This window comes from Poecilia reticulata, chromosome 13, assembly GCF_904066995.2.
Source record: "Poecilia reticulata chromosome 13, P_reticulata-male-v2, whole genome shotgun sequence".
Taxonomy (NCBI): Eukaryota; Metazoa; Chordata; class Actinopteri; order Cyprinodontiformes; family Poeciliidae; genus Poecilia; species Poecilia reticulata.
Window position 1 is genome coordinate 29,079,307 of NC_088842.1, and position 18,211 is coordinate 29,097,517.

An 18,211-nucleotide genomic window follows, 5' to 3' on the forward strand; every position below is an offset into this window, starting at 1 on the left:
ATGTGAAAAATAAATACATAAATACAATGAGAATGTAAATTAAATCATTACAGTAGAAAACAGTGAAACTGATACAGACGCACTTTTCAGAATGGTGACACGCTTCAAGGATGTCACAAAACTCAGTTTTACACAGAATTTTTATCTCCTCCTGTTCAGGCCAGGATACATGGTGAGATAAAGAAAAGGCTTTAAAAAATGTTAAATTGTTGTGTATTTATTATCTCCTCCGGTGAAAACTGAAACTGCAAGCTTCAACTGTGATTGTTTTCATATTTCCTCCAAAGTTAGCTGAATTTAGGAATGTTAACACTTCAAAAACAGCTCATTCTTATTAGAGGAAACCAGGTTTAAAGCTAAAACATCACATTTTAAATATGGCATAAAATATTAATTTAAACTGGGAGATAAGTGAAACATGACACAGGGAACAATCAACCGTTAGGAAGTGTTTACCTTCTTCCCATAACAAAGCCAAACTAAAATGCTGCCAACCTATCCGCGGCGTTGTTGTTGTTGTTGGGTCAGATTCCCTGGTAATCTGATTTGGCCCTATGGCTGTGTAATAATATCGATTTTGCGATATATATCAATATTTTCTTTCCTAGAAAAAAATTGATATTCATCTTCAAGTATCGTAACATCCGACTGTCACCTTGTTCACTCACTGCTTGCTTCACCAGGAGAGTGATTAGGTCATCAGGCTTAGAGTGATTCCTTCAGATGTTAAGTGTCAAGGTTAAAATGGTATCAAACTATTCAGAGCAGGTACTTGGTGACTTTATTTACTTTACAAATGCATGTAAGCTACAGTTTGTACCGTTTCAATTAAAAGAAACGTGTTTTCTCACCACTTCTTTGATTCATTTTGTCCAGCTGTCGACTTTAAGACTGTGTCCAACCAGAGCCAGGTATTGTGTAGTTGGTGCTTTTAATCAGTTTTCAGTTAAATTCAGTCCAACTCTATAACAGTCACAAAATATCACCAAAATCACTCTGTCCCTCTAAAATCTTTCAGAAAATCGCAAAAGTGTATTGAATTGTATCGTTTGCTGAATTTTGCAATATATATTGTATCGTGAGCAGAATAGCGTGTATCGTATCGTGAGATCATTGTATCACTACGGCCCTATTTGGCCCAGGATCCTTTGAACACAACAGAGCAGGTTCCTGTAGTGGAAAACCAAACTTTATCTCTGGGTGACAAACGCTGCACTGACATCTTAGCAAAAAATGTTAAATAAGGCTTCAGAGGTGCACAGATGTAGAAAAGAGGCATAAAGAGAATAAAAACAAAGACGAGGCAGATATTGGTAGAACCTAATTTGAGTTACATATACTTTTATTTTATCGTCTCAATCAATGTTTTCTTTTCTATACACATTTTTTTTTTTTTTATTTCATCAGTAACTCAGAAAATTTTGCTGATCATAATTAGCGGGAGCAGATGGTTTCATATTTACCACATTTAATCTGACAGACATTTTTAGGTCACCATGAGAGAAAACCCAGCATCAAGCAAACTAACTTCCAACAAAATCACACTATTTACATTCATTTTCCTGCCATTACAAATGGTAGTTTCCCACCAGACAGACAAATTAAAATGCCTTCTTCAATAAATTTCTGGCTTCTAAAGACGTCAGTAAATTAATGAGTGAATTTCACTTATTTTCCAGCTTTTAGGTGGATAAAGATCTTTTGCAAAGAGATAAGCTTCTGCATAGATAACAGAAAATGTAAAAACTCCTATAAATAGAATTGGAGGGGAATCTTTCCAGGGCAACATCATTAATGTGTTAGCCTGTGAATAATTCAGGAAATATGTTACACTTCGTGTCATGTGACGCCTCCAGAGTCTTTATGAGCTCGGGTGAAAGATGCTATTTTCGCTCTTAAATTGAAGATCAAACTTCAATTTGAGTCGAGGAAGAATCCGTTCCAAATATGTTCCCTCCACTTCCAAACCAAACAAGCAGAGAGGTCTCCTCGTACTTTTTTTTTCCCTTTTCTGTTTGTGTTTCAACTCTAAACTTACAAAGACAGACAAGATGGTTATCGTTGGGATGGTCATCTCTGGAGTGGTTTTTCAAGAAGCTTCAGTTTGGTTTTAAAGCTGTGGAAGAGCCCAGAGGCGTGTTGTTGTTTGGGCCTCACTTTGGTGGAGATAAGTTTGTTTAAATATGGAAGCAACATTTGCAGACTTTCCCCTCTCAAAGCTTAAAATGTGTCCCAGAATGATGTTTATTTACTGTTTCACAACTAGAATCCTTGTAGGCCGGATATTTTACGCTTTACTCTGTTACTAAAGGTGGGTGATGTGTGGACTTTAAATTTTATCGCAATATTTTGTGGTACTATTGTCATAATGATATTTATGACGTTTTTTTGTTTAGGTAGCTGTATGACTGTGACTGCTCTTCAGAAACATTGCATCTGTGTGATTTATATCACTAACTTGAACACAGTAACTACATTTATTTTCTAATTTACTGGTATTTACTGATGCCCTCATTGTAAACATAGTGGAAAAATAGTAATAAAATAAACAATTCTGATAGCACAGACGTGTTTGGGGGATTTTAAACTTTATCACAATGTTTTAAATGCCCACCTCCATCTTGTGCCCTTCAATAAAATCACTTAAATGCTTCCTAAGTGGAGAGATGGACGCAACAAAAACCCACTGTAGGATGCCAAACACCTGAGACTCACCTTCGAGAGCAACAACGTCTGAAAGCATGAAACTAGAACAGCAACATAATATTAAAAACATTCAAAGACATTTTCTTCCAGTAGCTCTGTCAGATAAAATCCCAGTAAAATTAAATGGGATAGTTTACAAAGTGGCATCAGTGACACTGAAAGTGTTTCAGTGACGGCTGTGACCAACGCGATTCAACATTTATATGTAAATCAATTAAGGTAATGTTTAATTATGAGAAGGATAATGATTTTGAGTAATGAAGTGGATTGTTTTCATGTGTTAATAACCTTAGCAACCACTCATCTGCCCGCGTTACGAAGAGCATCAGCCTAATGTCAGTTTCATGAGCAACTATTCTCAATAACAGTGCGTTATAATCTGCATCCAGAGCAGCCAATTCATTATTTTACATGATTAATATTTAATGTAATTAAATGTGAAAGCTCAAATTTTTTCAGCATAAACTGCAGCTTTTTTTTTCCAGCTATTTTAATCGGTTTCTCTTTTTTTTAGGTGTCAGTTTTGCAGACAGGGAAAAATAAATCAAATGCTTTGCATGTAGTTCCGTTTTCTGTATTTTGTTAATATTTTCAATGAAACTCCTGGAATAGAAAATCATTGTAAAAAGTTAAAAACATAAGAGTTGATGACCGCTGCACTGAAGCTGAAAGATTTGGTGTTGTGAGCATGAAAGCTTGAAACGTCAGACAGAAGCGAGTTGAAAAATCTGAAATCCTGACGTCTGCCACTGTGCATCATTGATCATTTTTCAAAGAGAAAACAAACAGTGGAGTGTTGGACCACAGACACAGCTTATCAGTGATAATCTGAATACATTTACGGAGAGCTGAAACACCCTCTTTGCAGCCGGGGCGGTTAAAAGAGAACAGCCAGCGGGACGCGATCTACAGAGTCCCCAGACGACGTATTTGTTAAATTGAAAGCCGACTTCTGAAAACATCCAGGCGGAGTGAGTTCGTTGCTCTGTCAGCTTTTAACTAGGCGAGGGAAATCGCAACCGTGACCTCATGGCGCTTGCAGGGAAAAGAAGCGCAGGGATACGATGAGTACAAATGCTGCAGATCCTCCAGTTTGGACCGGCGACCAGTCAGTAAACCATCATCCAGCTGATACAGGAGCTCAGCTGGAGGATGAAAGAGCTGAGAAGCATGAGAGCAAACTGGAGGCTGCACCAGCAGCTCTTCAGCTCTTCTTCTTTTAGTGATGCTGAAAGACATCTGAAGTCTCAGATCAGCTGCGGCGTAAATATACATCTATCTCATGAGATGAGTCGATGCAAAATGTTTCGAGTGTTGTTGATTTTAGCAACTATTTGGGGAGAAATTTTCACATTGCAAAAAAAAAATCTACAAATAAACTATATTTTCATCTGTAAGCAGGGAAGAATATTCTATTTCAGACTCAACTCGTCTGTTTTGTACTTCTCTAAGTCTCTAAAAATTCTCTACGTTTATCGGCTTAACAAATATTTGTTTAGTTAATTTTAAACTATACATGCATCACTCAATGGGAAGATTATGTTAGCAGCATTAGTGTCTAACAGGTATTTTTACTGTATTTACAAATCGTTAGTCACTCTGTCAGGTTTTCTTTTTTAGCAAACTCTGTCAATACAACAGAACATCTTTCACTTCCTCTATTACTTCAGAATAAGAGTCTCAAACATGTAGGCTACATAGTTACAGGCTGTAAACTCTAAAGGCCTCCACACACTCAGACATACTTCACTGCACGGAGGTTGACATGTACGGATCTCTGCGAGACAAATGCGCGCAAAACACGTTTTTATAATCGGTGTCCACATCAAACTGTTGCATTCAATCGAGCTGGTAAGATTTAGAATCGGAGAAACCATTTGCAAGGACAAACATCGGCCAGACTCCCTCATTGCGTCGCAGTAACAGGTGAGCGGTGGAGAAGAGACGCGGCTCGGCGCCCTGTTGGCTCATCAAACTTGCTGTTATCCGTACGGATTGTGGGAAATGAAGGAATTTGTCACAATAAATGTATGTAATTGGTAAGATTGGTAAGAAATCTTAACAGCTGTTCCTATTGTGTTATTGCCTTCTCCGCTTATGTCTTATATTTGATTGTACCACTGTTAAGTATTTTACTTATCCTTCTTTGCAGCCATCTTGAGGAAATGTGTAATATAACTAAATCTGACATCGACATTAACCATCCAAGGACAGTGTTTGCAGCTCAGAGTACGAACGGCACGCTCAAACGTGGAAGTTGTCTCTCTGCAGATGTCAATACGGATGTCCTCCACACACGTCCGCTCAAATCAATCTGTGACGATGCCGTACATGTACTCTGTCTCGGCAGGAAACCGTGTTCACATCCAACCGTTCTGCACGCGACATTTCACTGATACGGATGCACAGCAGCCCGAATGCGGCTTTGTGCAGCACTAACGGTTGTGCGGTGACTGACGGAGAAGAAACGAGGCTGGACGCCCAGCTAGCTCTTGCTAGTTTCCATTCTGACTGTGGGAACTGAAGGAATCCCTTCATTTTATGAACACACCAAATCTACTCATCCTTACAAAACCAGCCACCTCTCAGACAATGTAATAATTGCTATATGTTTATATATGCTTCTAATTAAAATGCTTGAGTGTGCAGGCCATCGAGCAGGAAGAATGAAAAGTTATGCAGCTTTAAAAATAAGCTATTACCTCCTGACATCGGCTACAGGCATCCTGGAGTTAATAAATGATCGCAATTCACTTCCTGCAGCAATGTTGCAGTTTATTCCCCCTTTAGGAGGTAGTGGTCCACCCCTTCCAATCATCCTTTAATTAGAGCTGTTGTTATTTGGGCTGTCACAAGAGGTAATACCTCATGACAGTGTCAGCATCAGCCTGGCATCCTGCAATCTCATATTCACTGATGGCAGGGCTTTGGTGCTCGCTTGCCGTCGATTCGTCTGCCTCGCCGGACGCGGCGGTGCACCAGCCATCAGCATAGGAGCGAGCTAAGTGATTTTTTTCTTAATTATTGAAGGCTGGTGATTACTTCCCCAGATTGGCCTGATGTATCACCGAGTCACAACATGTTTACACAGAAATGGAAGTGGCTATAAAGAGGAGCAGAATGCCTCAGCAGACACGTATCCAGTCATGACAGCAGTATCCATCCATTACTGCGCCAAGTGACAATTAGGAAATGTAAAGCTGAAGTTAAAGCATAAGGCAGAGTGAAATAAAAATGGCTACGAGGTCACGTGTTTTCCAGGCAGCACAGCAGGCGCACAGTGGAAAGAGTCTGCTTCCATCTTAAGACACGCATGTGTTGACAATTTGCATTTAATGAAGTGCTGCCCTCTGTGGGGAGACTTCGAACCCCCATCATCCTCGGCCCGGTTTGTCCAGGAGTTAGTTCTGAAGACCGTCGGTGTGAATTCAGGCGAATGACGACGGCAACCTGCTTGGGAAACGAAGGCGACGTCAGGATCTGCCGCTCCCACAGGGGAGAGCTCTGAAAACGCTGAACTTTAACGAGATTACCAGCTCAGCGTGGGGGAGGAAAAGGAGACGAAGCAGCATGCCCCGCTTGGAGTTACCAGCATGAAATACAGATTTATGAACTCCCATAAACCACATTTCTTTCTCTTTATTAAGTCTGCTGATTTCACCCAAAGTGGAAAAACTTCCTGTTAAATTACTAACAGCTTGGGGATTTGCTTCTGCATAAGGTGGCTGCAACACTCACGAGCTGAGAGATAAACGCGAGCTTGACTCTTACACTTTGCTGGGTTACTGGCAACCAGTCGATGTGGTCGCTGGGAGCAGGTGGTCGTCTCAGACTGGCTTTGCCGGTGTGAAGCTGGCAAAGGTTAGAAGCCAGACTCTCAATCTGTCCACTTGAAAAGTCCCCAGTATTGCTGGAAAGTTTTCTGCTCCCCGTGGAGGACACGGCAATTACAATTTCTGATGGGATCGACGAAAAGCGCCAGGAGCCACAGCACATTCCTGGAATATGATCAGATTTATGCCTGGAACATTTTAGCAAAACTCCACCGCACAAATGTCCTCCTAATACCATCAGTGCGGCGTCTCAAATATAACACGCTGCCTTTTTACTGTCGTCTACCTGATTGCCAGGGGTCACTTTACATTTAATGACATGATTAGGCTGTGAATTGTCTTCACTGAGCCGGGGCTTGATGAAGCACAGCAGGTATGTGGCAGAGACACCTTAAAATAAAGCTGCTTCCATTTAGCCCCCGCGCCGCCGCCGCGTTCTGAGGCAGATTGGGCTTGGAGCTGCTCTGGCATCCTCCAGCTGGAAAGGACCCAACCTTTGACCTCCCACCTCAACTCTTCCTGCTTTGGAATGTGTGACTAACATGTCCTATGGAGAGCTGGTAAAAAGAGAGCGCACATGTTTTATCTGCCTCTCGGTTTGCCTGTGATTTAACTCACGGACGGCCGTGACAGCGGATCTCTGCGTCAGACCGCATGTGGAGCACATTTACTCAAAAAAAGGTCCGTAACTGAGATTGTGATCCATTTCAGGGTCTTACGGTTAGTTGCTCCTTTTTCATTCCGTCCCACTTTGATGGAAACACGCATCACAGTTTATAATCACTGCTGAGGAATGAAAAACATCAAAAGTGTTTGTAACCCTGGATGTTTTTCACGTACAAAACACAAATTTATTTTTGCACAATTTTGTTCGACAGACCAACACAAAGTAGTGCGTATTCATGAAGTGAAAGGAAAATTACACATGGTTCTTTCTGAAAAGCCCTCTGATGTGACACCCAGTGGTGGTAACACTTACACTAATCTGCTAATGTGTTAGCAGTGGACAAAATTGTTTGCTTGGTATTTTAGCATTTTTGCTAACTTTGAAAATCTTTAGCGCAGTTAGCTTCCCTTAAACTTACTTTTTCAGATAGAAGCTAAAACGCTAATTTATTTGGCCGTTTTGTAAACTTTCTGTTGAAGTTTTGGTTTATCAACAAGTAGTAAACTGTTTATATCCATGCTCTTATTTTGAAGTGGGAGTTTACAAGCAGTTTATTCACAGCAGCTAAGTAAATCAACACTTTTGAATTTATCTGTAAACAAATTATGCTGAACATTTTCAAAGTTAGCAAAAGTGCTAAATGAAAAATAAGCTCAGCTATTAGCACATTAGTACCCACCACTGGGGGGCAGCAAATCCTGCTGTGACGAGGCTTTTCTTGCACCATAGATGATCAGAGTAGATGAATGGATGTCAGTAACGTCATGGGAACGCTGGAGAAAAACCTGCCTGAGTTATTAAACCTACAGTAGGAAAATGTAGATTATAGTTGGAATATTTGTGTGATGAAATTGTCCAAATCTAAATCCGAGGTTTCTAAGTTGTTTTTCACAGAAGCTCTTTCAAAATACAACTCTGGAAGAAATGAAGAGGCTGCTGCAGTGAACCCATTGAAAACCTCCTGGTTTTTCCACCAAATACTGATCTCTGAACTCTTCCTGAGTTAAAACATTATTATTGTTGTTTCTAAATGCATATGAACTTGTTTTCTTTGTATTATTTGAGGTTTGAAAGCTCTGCATCTTTTTTGGTGTTTCTACCATTTCTCATTTCCTGCAAATAAATGCTAAACTTTTGCTTGGCATTTTGGAGACGTGCTGTCAGTAGTTCCTATAAAATAAAAGAACAATGTTCATTTTACTCAAACATTTACCTATAAAGAGTAAAATCAGAGAAGCTGATCTTTTTTTTTCCCAGAGCTGCATGTTTATACAAACTCTTTAAGACATTCATTTGTAAGCAGTTCTGAAAACCATGCGTCACTTTTGTTTCCCTTTACAATAATTCAAATGTGAAAATGAAGGAGTCAAACTTGCTTCGCAGGACAATATATTTATAGTCAGAATAAAAAATCTTGACAAACCACAGACTGGAAGCACACCTGTTGCTTTCTGATGTGGTCTTGATGAATAGTCAGGGAAATCTGATTCCTCGTTAGCCACCAGCTGATGTGAGTCGGATACTACAAAGGCTGTGGGAGCTGACAAAGGACTGCATGAAGGCCGGTGACGCTACTCTGACTCTGAATCCTGCAGAGCAGCGGGAAAAAAACAACAAAGCACATACATCTGGTACAGCTGAATGAACACTGGGGAGTAGAAGTGACAATGAAGGTTGCCACCACATCAGAGGGAGCTGGAGCTACAAAAACCCAAGGTCAGGTTTGTCATCTTAGATTTGACACAGTGCTGGACAGGCGGCACACACACAGGGAGAGAGAGAGAGAGGGAGAGGGAGAGTGGCTCCATGGACGGGTGCTTTACACTTATTGTAAATCAATAGCAGCCTTTCAGTGGCAGCCGTGAGACATTCAGCATTTGAAGAGCTGCCTTTAAACAATGTTTTGGTCAGATTTTATGGAAGTTGTCAGCTTTCAAACTTCAAGGCTGTCAAAGTTGTGTTTGATTTTACAACTTTGATTTGACAAAATTCATACTCTAGCTCGTTTTCTTACATTCACTTTCTTATCAATAGGGAAAAAAAGAGTCTCCATTAAATCTTTTCAAATTACAAAATTAAATTTTGTATATTTTTTAGTATTCTGTGTGAAGGTCAAAACAAAAGTCTGAAAAATGTACCACCAAAATCCACTCCTTTTCTGTTTGCATTGAAGAAGGAAGTTGCGCTCAGTGTCTTCTTCAGTGGTTTTCGGTTTTGGTTCCATTTTTATTGCAGCGCCACCACAGGCGAAGGAGTAAACAGGATTTTCAAACGATTTGGGTGGGGTTTTTTTTGTTTTTTTTTAAGCTTTTTTTAAGTTTTAAGCAAACTGCACCAGCTAAAAATGTAACAAATCTTGCACACAAAAAAGCCCAATCAAACTGAGTTTATCAGCTGTGAATGCAACTTTATTAGCAAGCTTGAAATATTACAATGTAAGTTCAGATGTATGCCATCCATCCATCCATTTTCCTGCACTCTTGTCCCTTAGTGGGGTCGGGAGGGTTGCTGGTGCCTCTCCAGCTAACGTTCTGGGCGAGAGGCGGGGTCACCCTGGACAGGTCGCCAGTCTGTCGCAGGGCAACACAGAGACACACAGGACAAACAACCATGCATCCACACACTCACACCTAGGGGCAATTTGGAGAGGCCAATTAACCTGACAGTCATGTTTTTGGACTGTGGGAGGAAACCGGAGAACCCGGAGAAAACCCACGCATGCACAGGGAGAACATGCAAACTCCATGCAGAAAGACCGGGGCCGGGAATCGAACCCAGAACCTTCTTGCTGCAAGGCAACAGCTCTACCAACTGCACCACTGTGCAGTCCTTAGTTTAGATGTATGTTTGCAATCATATTGGAAAATCAATTTCTGTTTATTTTTGTGTTTTCTATCATTTAACTCCACAATATCACACTGAAAAACTAAACTTCTATGCTCAAATCTTATATCTTGAATATATTTTCACCATCAGTCCACCATAAAAATATTTTAGCTCAAATGTAAAATGAGAACTTTCATTATTGTAAACTGTGTATGCAAACTTTTGGCAGTCATTCTATACGGAAGCTGTACTCTGTGGAACAATCCGGCTCAGTAACGCTGCAGTGGCGCATCCTCTCTCGTGTTTACTCCTGCACACAAATCTCTCACTATCCACACCTAAAGCTGCGACATTTCGTTAGTTGGTGGTAAAACGTGAAAACAAAAAGAGAAACCTTGATGAGTGAGATGCTTTAATGTGGAATTTACGTCCAGAAAATGAAAGCTTGAATTTTTGATGTTTCTCCAGCTACATAGGAAGCAGCCAAGGAGCTCAGGCTGTGCAGCAGATGGCTCCCCCAACTTCATGTGTAAGGAGGTGACAGTGTAAATCCCGTGCCTACGGCTCCACAACGGGGGAAATTGCATTCTGATCCAGTCCTCTCCTCTGTGTATTAGTGTTATACAACACACTATTGTGTCTGGCATTTGCATTAGTGGCATGAAATTCAGCCCACTGGCTTTCATGATGTAGCGCGATGAGACAACAGTAGGAGTTCTGGCTTATCTGTTCCCTTGCTGCAACATCACATTCACACTCGCTCCTCCAAATCACTCCACTGCCTTTTCTTTTTTATGAAATAACTAAAAAAAAAAAAAAGTTTTTTTTGTATTTTTGTAGCTACAAAAATAACTATTTACTTTCTTCCACTGCAAGGTTTTGACATGATGTTCCTTTTAGGAACAAAAAGACAGAAAATTAGATCAGCCAAGGCAACCGTAGCATGACAATCTGATAGACATGATATATAGTCACTGGCTGTGTCAGTGAGTGCTGCTGGATACAAGGTGGGCTAACGTGCCTGCCATTGTTCGGCTGTGTGTGAAGTAGTCCTCTGTGTATCCATCATTATGAGTGGTGAATCAACCGAGCGGGGGCCGTCGAGAAGAGGCCCCCTGGGAGCGAGGCCTTGTCCTGTCGCTACGGGGAGGGGCGTGCAGATAATAATGGAGACATCATGAGGGCAGCAGATAGGCTTTCCTCTTCAAATTGGAGGATAGTGAGAATTTTCTCCGAGCCGATGATTGTTCCCTGGCAGCTTCAACTGCTCTTGTCAAAGAAAACAGACACCAGAGCTGTTTTCCTGAAGGAAAGAAAATTAATTATGGCTCTAAGAGGCGACGACTGTTCTATTTTTGTAGCACCTGACATCGGCTGAAAAACAAGAGATTCCCGCGAGGCCTTCAGTAATTTAGCCTTTTATCGAAGAGACAACAGATCTTCTTTTATTAATATTTGTGCTAATCACATTCATCGCGATTTGTAGTCATTAGCACTTGAGTTGGTGAAATCGACAGTGTTTTGTGCAATTTCTTCCTGCATAGTTAGTTGAAACAACCACCAACATTTTCCAGATCTTTTCACTATTTTGTATAAAATCACAGTAACAGTTGAACTGATGCTTCTTTATGTTAAAGCATAGCTCTTAGTGAAGCATATATGTAGGGCAGTGGTTCTTAACCTTTTTTGAGGTACCGAACCCATCAGTTTCATATGCGCATTCACTGAACCCTTCTGTACTGATAAAATGATTATTTTTTTTCCAAATTCAAGACATATGGGTGATTTATCTTTAAGAAGATCACTAAGTCTTCTTAAAAGGTAGAGTCTCTGACAACAGTTCTTCAAAATATGGTCAGTGTTTTCAGCAAAGTTGAGCTGACTGTCCAGGAACGAACCAAGGTATTTAAAATTTGCCACAGTTTCAACAGGTTGGCCATCGAGAGAAACTGGAACCACTTTAAGGTTTTGTTTAGATCATTTAATTAGCTCTACATTCTTAAGATAATGAAAAATTAATAATAAATAACAAAGACTTTGCGGTATTCTTATTTAGTAATGTAATTATATTAGTTGTGTTACCACCCCCACGCCACTAGAGGCAGTAGCAACCCCGAAAAGATGCAACTAAGGAGCAGATTTAGAAGTACACCGAAAGCTACAGAATTTGGTAAAAACTGTGAGCTTTGCTGAAGTAATTAAGGACACAAGTTCAAATCCATGCTGAGAGTGGAGCTCCTTCGATCAGGGCTCCTCCGCAGCTCTGATTGGCTAAGCAATGTAACGTGATCCTCTGATTGGCTAAGCAATGTAACGTGATCCTCTGATTGGCTAAGCAATGTAACGTGATCCTCTGATTGGCTAAGCAATGTAACGTGATCCTCTGATTGGCTAAGCAATGTAACGTGATCCTCTGCAGCAACTGATTGCAAAGCGGGGCGTCATCACGACTTTACACAAGTGTGTCTACCTCCACGGCACAGGCTCCATCGAACCCCTGGGGTTCGATCGAACCCAGGTTAAGAACCACTGGTTTAGGGTATAGATGCAATCTGGAGCATCTAACGGAAAACAACGGCGAGAGTGATTTATGAATAGAGCGTGGCTGACACGACACGCCTCCACATAGACTATGAATGTAAACCAGACGTGCGAAACACGAGGTGTAGAGCAAAATGTCAAGGTTTGCATTCAAAGTGCACACATGTCAAACATGAAGCGTCGGATGGGTTTGGTGTGAACGCAGCATAGCGTTTGTGTCTTTTCTGTTTATGCTTCCTACTGGAAACCCAAAATGGTGGCAAACAAGCTATTTAAGAGTAGTTCTGGCATTTTCTATTTCAATTTCATCAATCAAAGGCATGCTAGTGCTCACAAGATCGCAGTCGCTGCAATGAGAAACATTCTGGTATTTTAATACCTTGAGATCTTGTGTGATATGATCTCGTTACAAATCTTCCGCCACATCCTAAAAAGCTAAACATGATTAAGATCCAGCGACTGTAAATAGCCATACAGTGAACTGTGTTTCATGTCAACATGTTCTAATATTTCCCAACCCTAATGTGGGTCATTACGTTTGATAGGCTCTTTAGAAACCTTTACACATCTAAATGTAATGTGAAGATGAAGTGCTGGACGAGCTCAGCTTCTGCAAAACAGACTGCATCAATCTTTGGAGTATAATTGCAGTTCCTGTGCCAAAATGAGTATGTTCTACTTTATCAACAGTACAAACACGGGGAAACAAGGTGCGCAGAGCAACATCAACAATCTGCAATGTTTACCACATTGGTTTGGACCCCTCTGTCTCCCTCATTAATCAGCTGAAGTGACAGTCTAACATTTACATGTTTCTCATTCAGCAGAATGAGGCCCATTGTTCCAGTGCAATGCTGGAAATACATGTTGCATTTGTAGCTCAGGGATGGCAGGAAGTTCAAAATATAATAGCTTTGTGATGCACTTAAGAGTCCATTTTGGGTTCACTGTCAAGCCGGAGCCAATTCAGGCTTCTTTGGAACAGTTGATGGAGCGCGCATTAAAAATGCAGCAGCGACAGCAGCTGCTGAATGACCACAACTATGTGGTATTCATGCAGCGCCAGGGAAAGGCAGGACAATGGTTTTCACACTGAAATAAGTGTCTGAAAATAGTATTTGGATGTGTTTTCATGACACAAAGACTGAAGCCGGAAAAAGCTGTGTCAAATGGCTCGCAGAGATTTTCCTTTCAGAACACGTCATTGTTTCGTTCTTTTTAAAATGCACTTCTGTTTCCATGTTGACATGGTTTCAACAGGTTTGCAGGGCTGAAATTCTATAAAAAAATGTTTTTTGTGATTATGGATTTTAAAAATATCCTTCAAGGTCTATGGCACTGCACAGGTGTTTCAGAATGGCTGTTTACTTCTTTCTAAAAATCTGAACTCATTTAGCTGGAGTCAAATTTAGACACAAATGTGCATCACAGTATTCAGATTTTTATTTGTTAAAAAATATATAAAACCATTAACTTTCTTCCACTTCCAATTGTAATGTAACAAAGTGTCAAATATGTAAAGGAGTAGTGTCCAAAATTAAGCTGAAAACCATATTTTTTCTTAAAGTTAAAATTATATTTTTATCTGCTCAATAGCAGCATTGAAATTAATAAAATCAATTTTTGTAGAAAAGTTATTTGTAAAATCTAATCTGTTATTCCACAATTGTTTTTATTTTAAGTGATACACAATTTCTGACATTTTGAGGTTAATTTATTTTTCCTTTTCCAATTTTAGCTCAGCAACAACAATGGGATAATGGCCACTCTGTGGTTCCATTTACTCAAAAACTAAGATGAATGCAGAAACCTGGTTTAAAAAATGTAATATTTTTTGTTGCACCTAACAGTTTTTCACTTCAGCAGTCGTCCAGGCGCTACACTTTGGACGCTCCTCATCTAAAAGGGTGTGAATACTTTTGCAAGGCGCAGTATGTGACATTAATCCCACCACTTCCTCCCCACCGCCAGCTTCTTTTCCTGCCTCCTTTCTGCCAAGTAGCACCATCAATTACTCAACGAACACCCAGGCTGACACTGTCATTTCTTCTCTTGTCTGCAGAGAAGCCGATGCCTCAGGGTCCCCCAGGTGGTGTTATCGGGATCCTTGGAGGTGTTGTTGCCATTGGACTCATCATTGGTGTGGCTGTTACAGTTTTCATGGTCCATCGGCGGCAGCAGAAGACCCGCACAGAGACAGATAATGACCTGTGAGTACCAAAGCCAGAACCGGAGAATATTACTGGGAGGGGATTGGAGGGGGGGTTACGCCGGACAGGTTGTAAGATTAGGTGGGCACTCTTGTCGGGTGATGAAAGTAAAACTCCTTTTCATCTGAACTGTTTTCAGACGGAACATGATTCAAATGTGTTTCCCCGCCTCTGTCTCATTTATTCTAGAAGTCAATAATCTCATTTCCTTTGCATCTCGGGGTGAAACGTAATGTAATTACAGTCGTGCTCAGAAACGAGTGGGGAAAAAAAATAATCATTTTCATTTTCAAGAGCAGATAGAATCAATGATCATATCTTCTAAGAAGCTTCCTGATTATAATGTGGGCCTGAAACACCATTGTTTTAATCAGGACTGATTGCAGTAACAGACGCTGCAGTCTCTTCTTAAGAGAGGTTAGCTTGCATCGGATGCTTATTATACCATCACACTGACTTCTCATAGCTTTTTAGCTGGACTGGGAGTAAATTTTATCTGCATACACTTCATTACATTTTGCAAATAAATTTTATTTGAAATCTATTTCAGCAGATGAGCAATCTGAAAACGGGCATGGATAAAATCCATGCTGTTAGCATCACCAACGATGCAGTGGATACCGATTTAAATATTGATTTGACCCAATCCAGTAAATGAAATGTTGTAAAAGTTTACATTTTCTGCAGAAAAGGAAATAAAAACTGATTTCCTTTGCAGAATCAATTACTCTTATGAAACTGCTGTTGAAGGCAGATTGTTGTTTACTTCTGCAATTCCACCTCCAGCCAGCTAGGTAATTTTGTTGTGCCTGCAAACCAAGGGGCCATGACAGTTTTGAACATTGCCAGCTGCTGCCCGTCCACAGGGGGGAGGAAAACAGACCACTGGGTACAACAGAGAGAACAACGAGCAACAGAGCTGCAAAAATCTAAATTAACTTTTGCAGTTATCTCAAAGTGTGTAAACCCTGGGAACGACTAGCTGAAGAAAGAAAGAGATGCACAGGCACGGCCGATAGCTTAGAGGTTGCCAAGTTTTTTTCATGATGCACTTGGGCAAATAGTGCATTTTCAAGATGCAAACCCAGTTCCCTTGAAAATTACTCTGATGTGGGAATGGACTGGTAAAATTGCCTAAGCTTCACGAATGGGGCGGTGCAGCACCGAGTTGAGGGGACAGGAGAGCCTTTATGAGCCTGGAAGTCGAGATTGTGGAGAATATTAGAAGCCGTCCTGGCAGTCAGAAGCCACTCTGGCAGCTTTCTGGTTTCCACCTGAAACCTGGAGACCAAAAAGGCTGCATGTCCAACTCTGAACCCACAATGACCCAGAAATCCCACTTCTCTACCTCTCAGCAGCTCTTTTTTTTTTTTTTTCAAGAGAGATGAATCACACAGACTCTTACCGCCCCCATTGCTTTCTGTCTCTTTCTCCCTCCTTGCTAATCTATCTTTCTGTCTCGCTCTGACGCTGAAGTAACTGCTCTTTGTTTCCCACTCCACTCCCTCAGCATTGCTGTTGCTGCTGTTGCTGATAGTTGTGTGACACAGGCTCCAGAGAAGCCAGAGTCCCCCACAAGGAAAGTAGAGGCACCTGACCCCAGTCTGTCCCCTGCCGACCCCTGCCCTCCTGGATCCTCTATTCTGCTGCCTGCATGTAACGGCGGCCTGCAAGTGACATATTTGAGCACGCCATTGTGAGCGCTGAAAGCTGCAAACTTTCATCGATCACGACTCGGAAGCACTGGACTTGATGTGTTAATAAGAGATTTGTTTTGATGCATCTATAAAGACTTCTGAACTCGTGCGTCTCCATTTGACGCAGGAGAAAAGAAAAGAAAGGAAAAAACAGAAAATATCCAGCTCCATGAAATAACGGCAATGCCTTTTGATAAACAATTATGCAAGAAAATGAAGCTTGATTAAAAGCAGCTCCAAGATTAATTAAACCTCATCAAAATTAAAAAGATGAAGCGTCCAGCTCCACTTGATCAGATTCACGGAGCTGAATAGAAACAACCAAGATGAGTGGAGATTTTAAAGTAGATATAAAATTCTTAATCAAAGTTGAGCCTTTAAAGGGACAGGTTGTATTTTAAAGTGAGTAAGTTACCTGTACTAGAAACGTGACATATCGCAGTACCTTTGTTGAAAAGAAAGGCAGATTTCAGCTCATTTTGGTCTCTAACCTGAAGCTGATTTGATTTCATGCGTTGAATACAGACGTTAAGCATTCACTTTTACAAAATACTTCATATCTAATAAGATCACATGAAAATGACCCCAAGCAGAATATTGATGAAAATTTGATACTAAGGTGCATGCTAATGGAGATCCTGCACATACAGAGAACTGTATTTGAAGCCTTTTACTGCCATCTAGCGGTCAGAGTAGATACTGCATCAGCTTGCGATTTTGAGTACTAAGCTGCAATGGAAAAGCTTTGTACATAAACTTATGTTGTAATACAAATTCAAAGCATAGACTGCATAAAATTGCTAAATTTGTTTAGGTACTACAGCTATGCCTAATGTTGCTAATTTGCATCATACCATGGAAAATTTGTATCAGTTGAATGGAATGTTTTCAGAGTAACAATCTCTGTAATTTAGGATCTTAAAATATAAAAGAAAACCTCAGCTGAACAAGGTCTAATTTACCAAGCGTAGACAGTTTGGTTTAGGGCAGTGGTTCTTAACCGTTTTTGAGGTACTGAACCCACCAGTTTCATATGCGCATTCACTGAACCCTTCTGTAGTGATAAATAAAATATGATTTTTTTCCCCCCCAAATTCAAGACATAGGGGTCTAGTTGGGTCATCCCATGACCCAACTAGTTGGTGACCCAACTAGAGCCTAGTTGGGTCACCCCATGATCACTAAGTCTTCTTAAAAGATAGTCTCTGAGAACAGTTCTTCAAAATATAGTCAGTGTTTCCAGCAAAGTTGAGTCGACTGTCCAGGAACGACCCAAGGTATTTAAAATTTACCACAGTTTCCACAGGTTGGCCATCGAGAGAAACTGGAACCACTTTAAGGTTTTGTTTAGATCATTTAATTAGCTCTATATTCTTAAGAGAAGGAAAAATTAATAAATAATAAAGACTTTGCGGTATTCTGATTCAGTAATGTAATCATATTACATTACTGAAGGGGGGAGGTTACCCTCCACCTCCCCCCACGCCACTAGAGGCAGTAGCAACCCCAAAAAGATGCGACTAAGGAGCAGATTTAGAAGTACACCGAAAGCTACAGAATTTGGTAAAAACTGAGTTTTGCTGAAGTAAATAAAGACACAAGTTAAAATCCATGCTGAGAGTCGAACTCCTTCAATCAGCTCCTCCGCAGCTCTGATTGGCTAAGCACTGTAGCGTGATCCTCTGCAGCAAGTGATGGCAAAGCGGGGCGTCATCACGACTTTACACAAGT

At 40.7% G+C, this 18,211-nt stretch overlaps 1 protein-coding gene across 4 annotated transcripts in view; it reads left to right on the plus strand.

Annotated features, from left to right (window-relative positions):
- Positions 1-18,211, plus strand: part of nectin1b (nectin cell adhesion molecule 1b) — a 229,170-nt gene that overhangs the window by 159,293 nt on the left and 51,666 nt on the right. For 3 of the 4 annotated variants that reach the window (XM_081614636.1, XM_081614638.1, XM_081614637.1), the window contains exons 6-7: positions 14,636-14,783; positions 16,294-16,360. In XM_081614636.1, coding sequence (XP_081470762.1) covers positions 14,636-14,783; positions 16,294-16,360 — 215 coding nt within the window. The remainder of the gene's footprint in view (positions 1-14,635; positions 14,784-16,293; positions 16,361-18,211) is intronic. The other variant, XM_008426427.3, reaches the window with a different exon arrangement.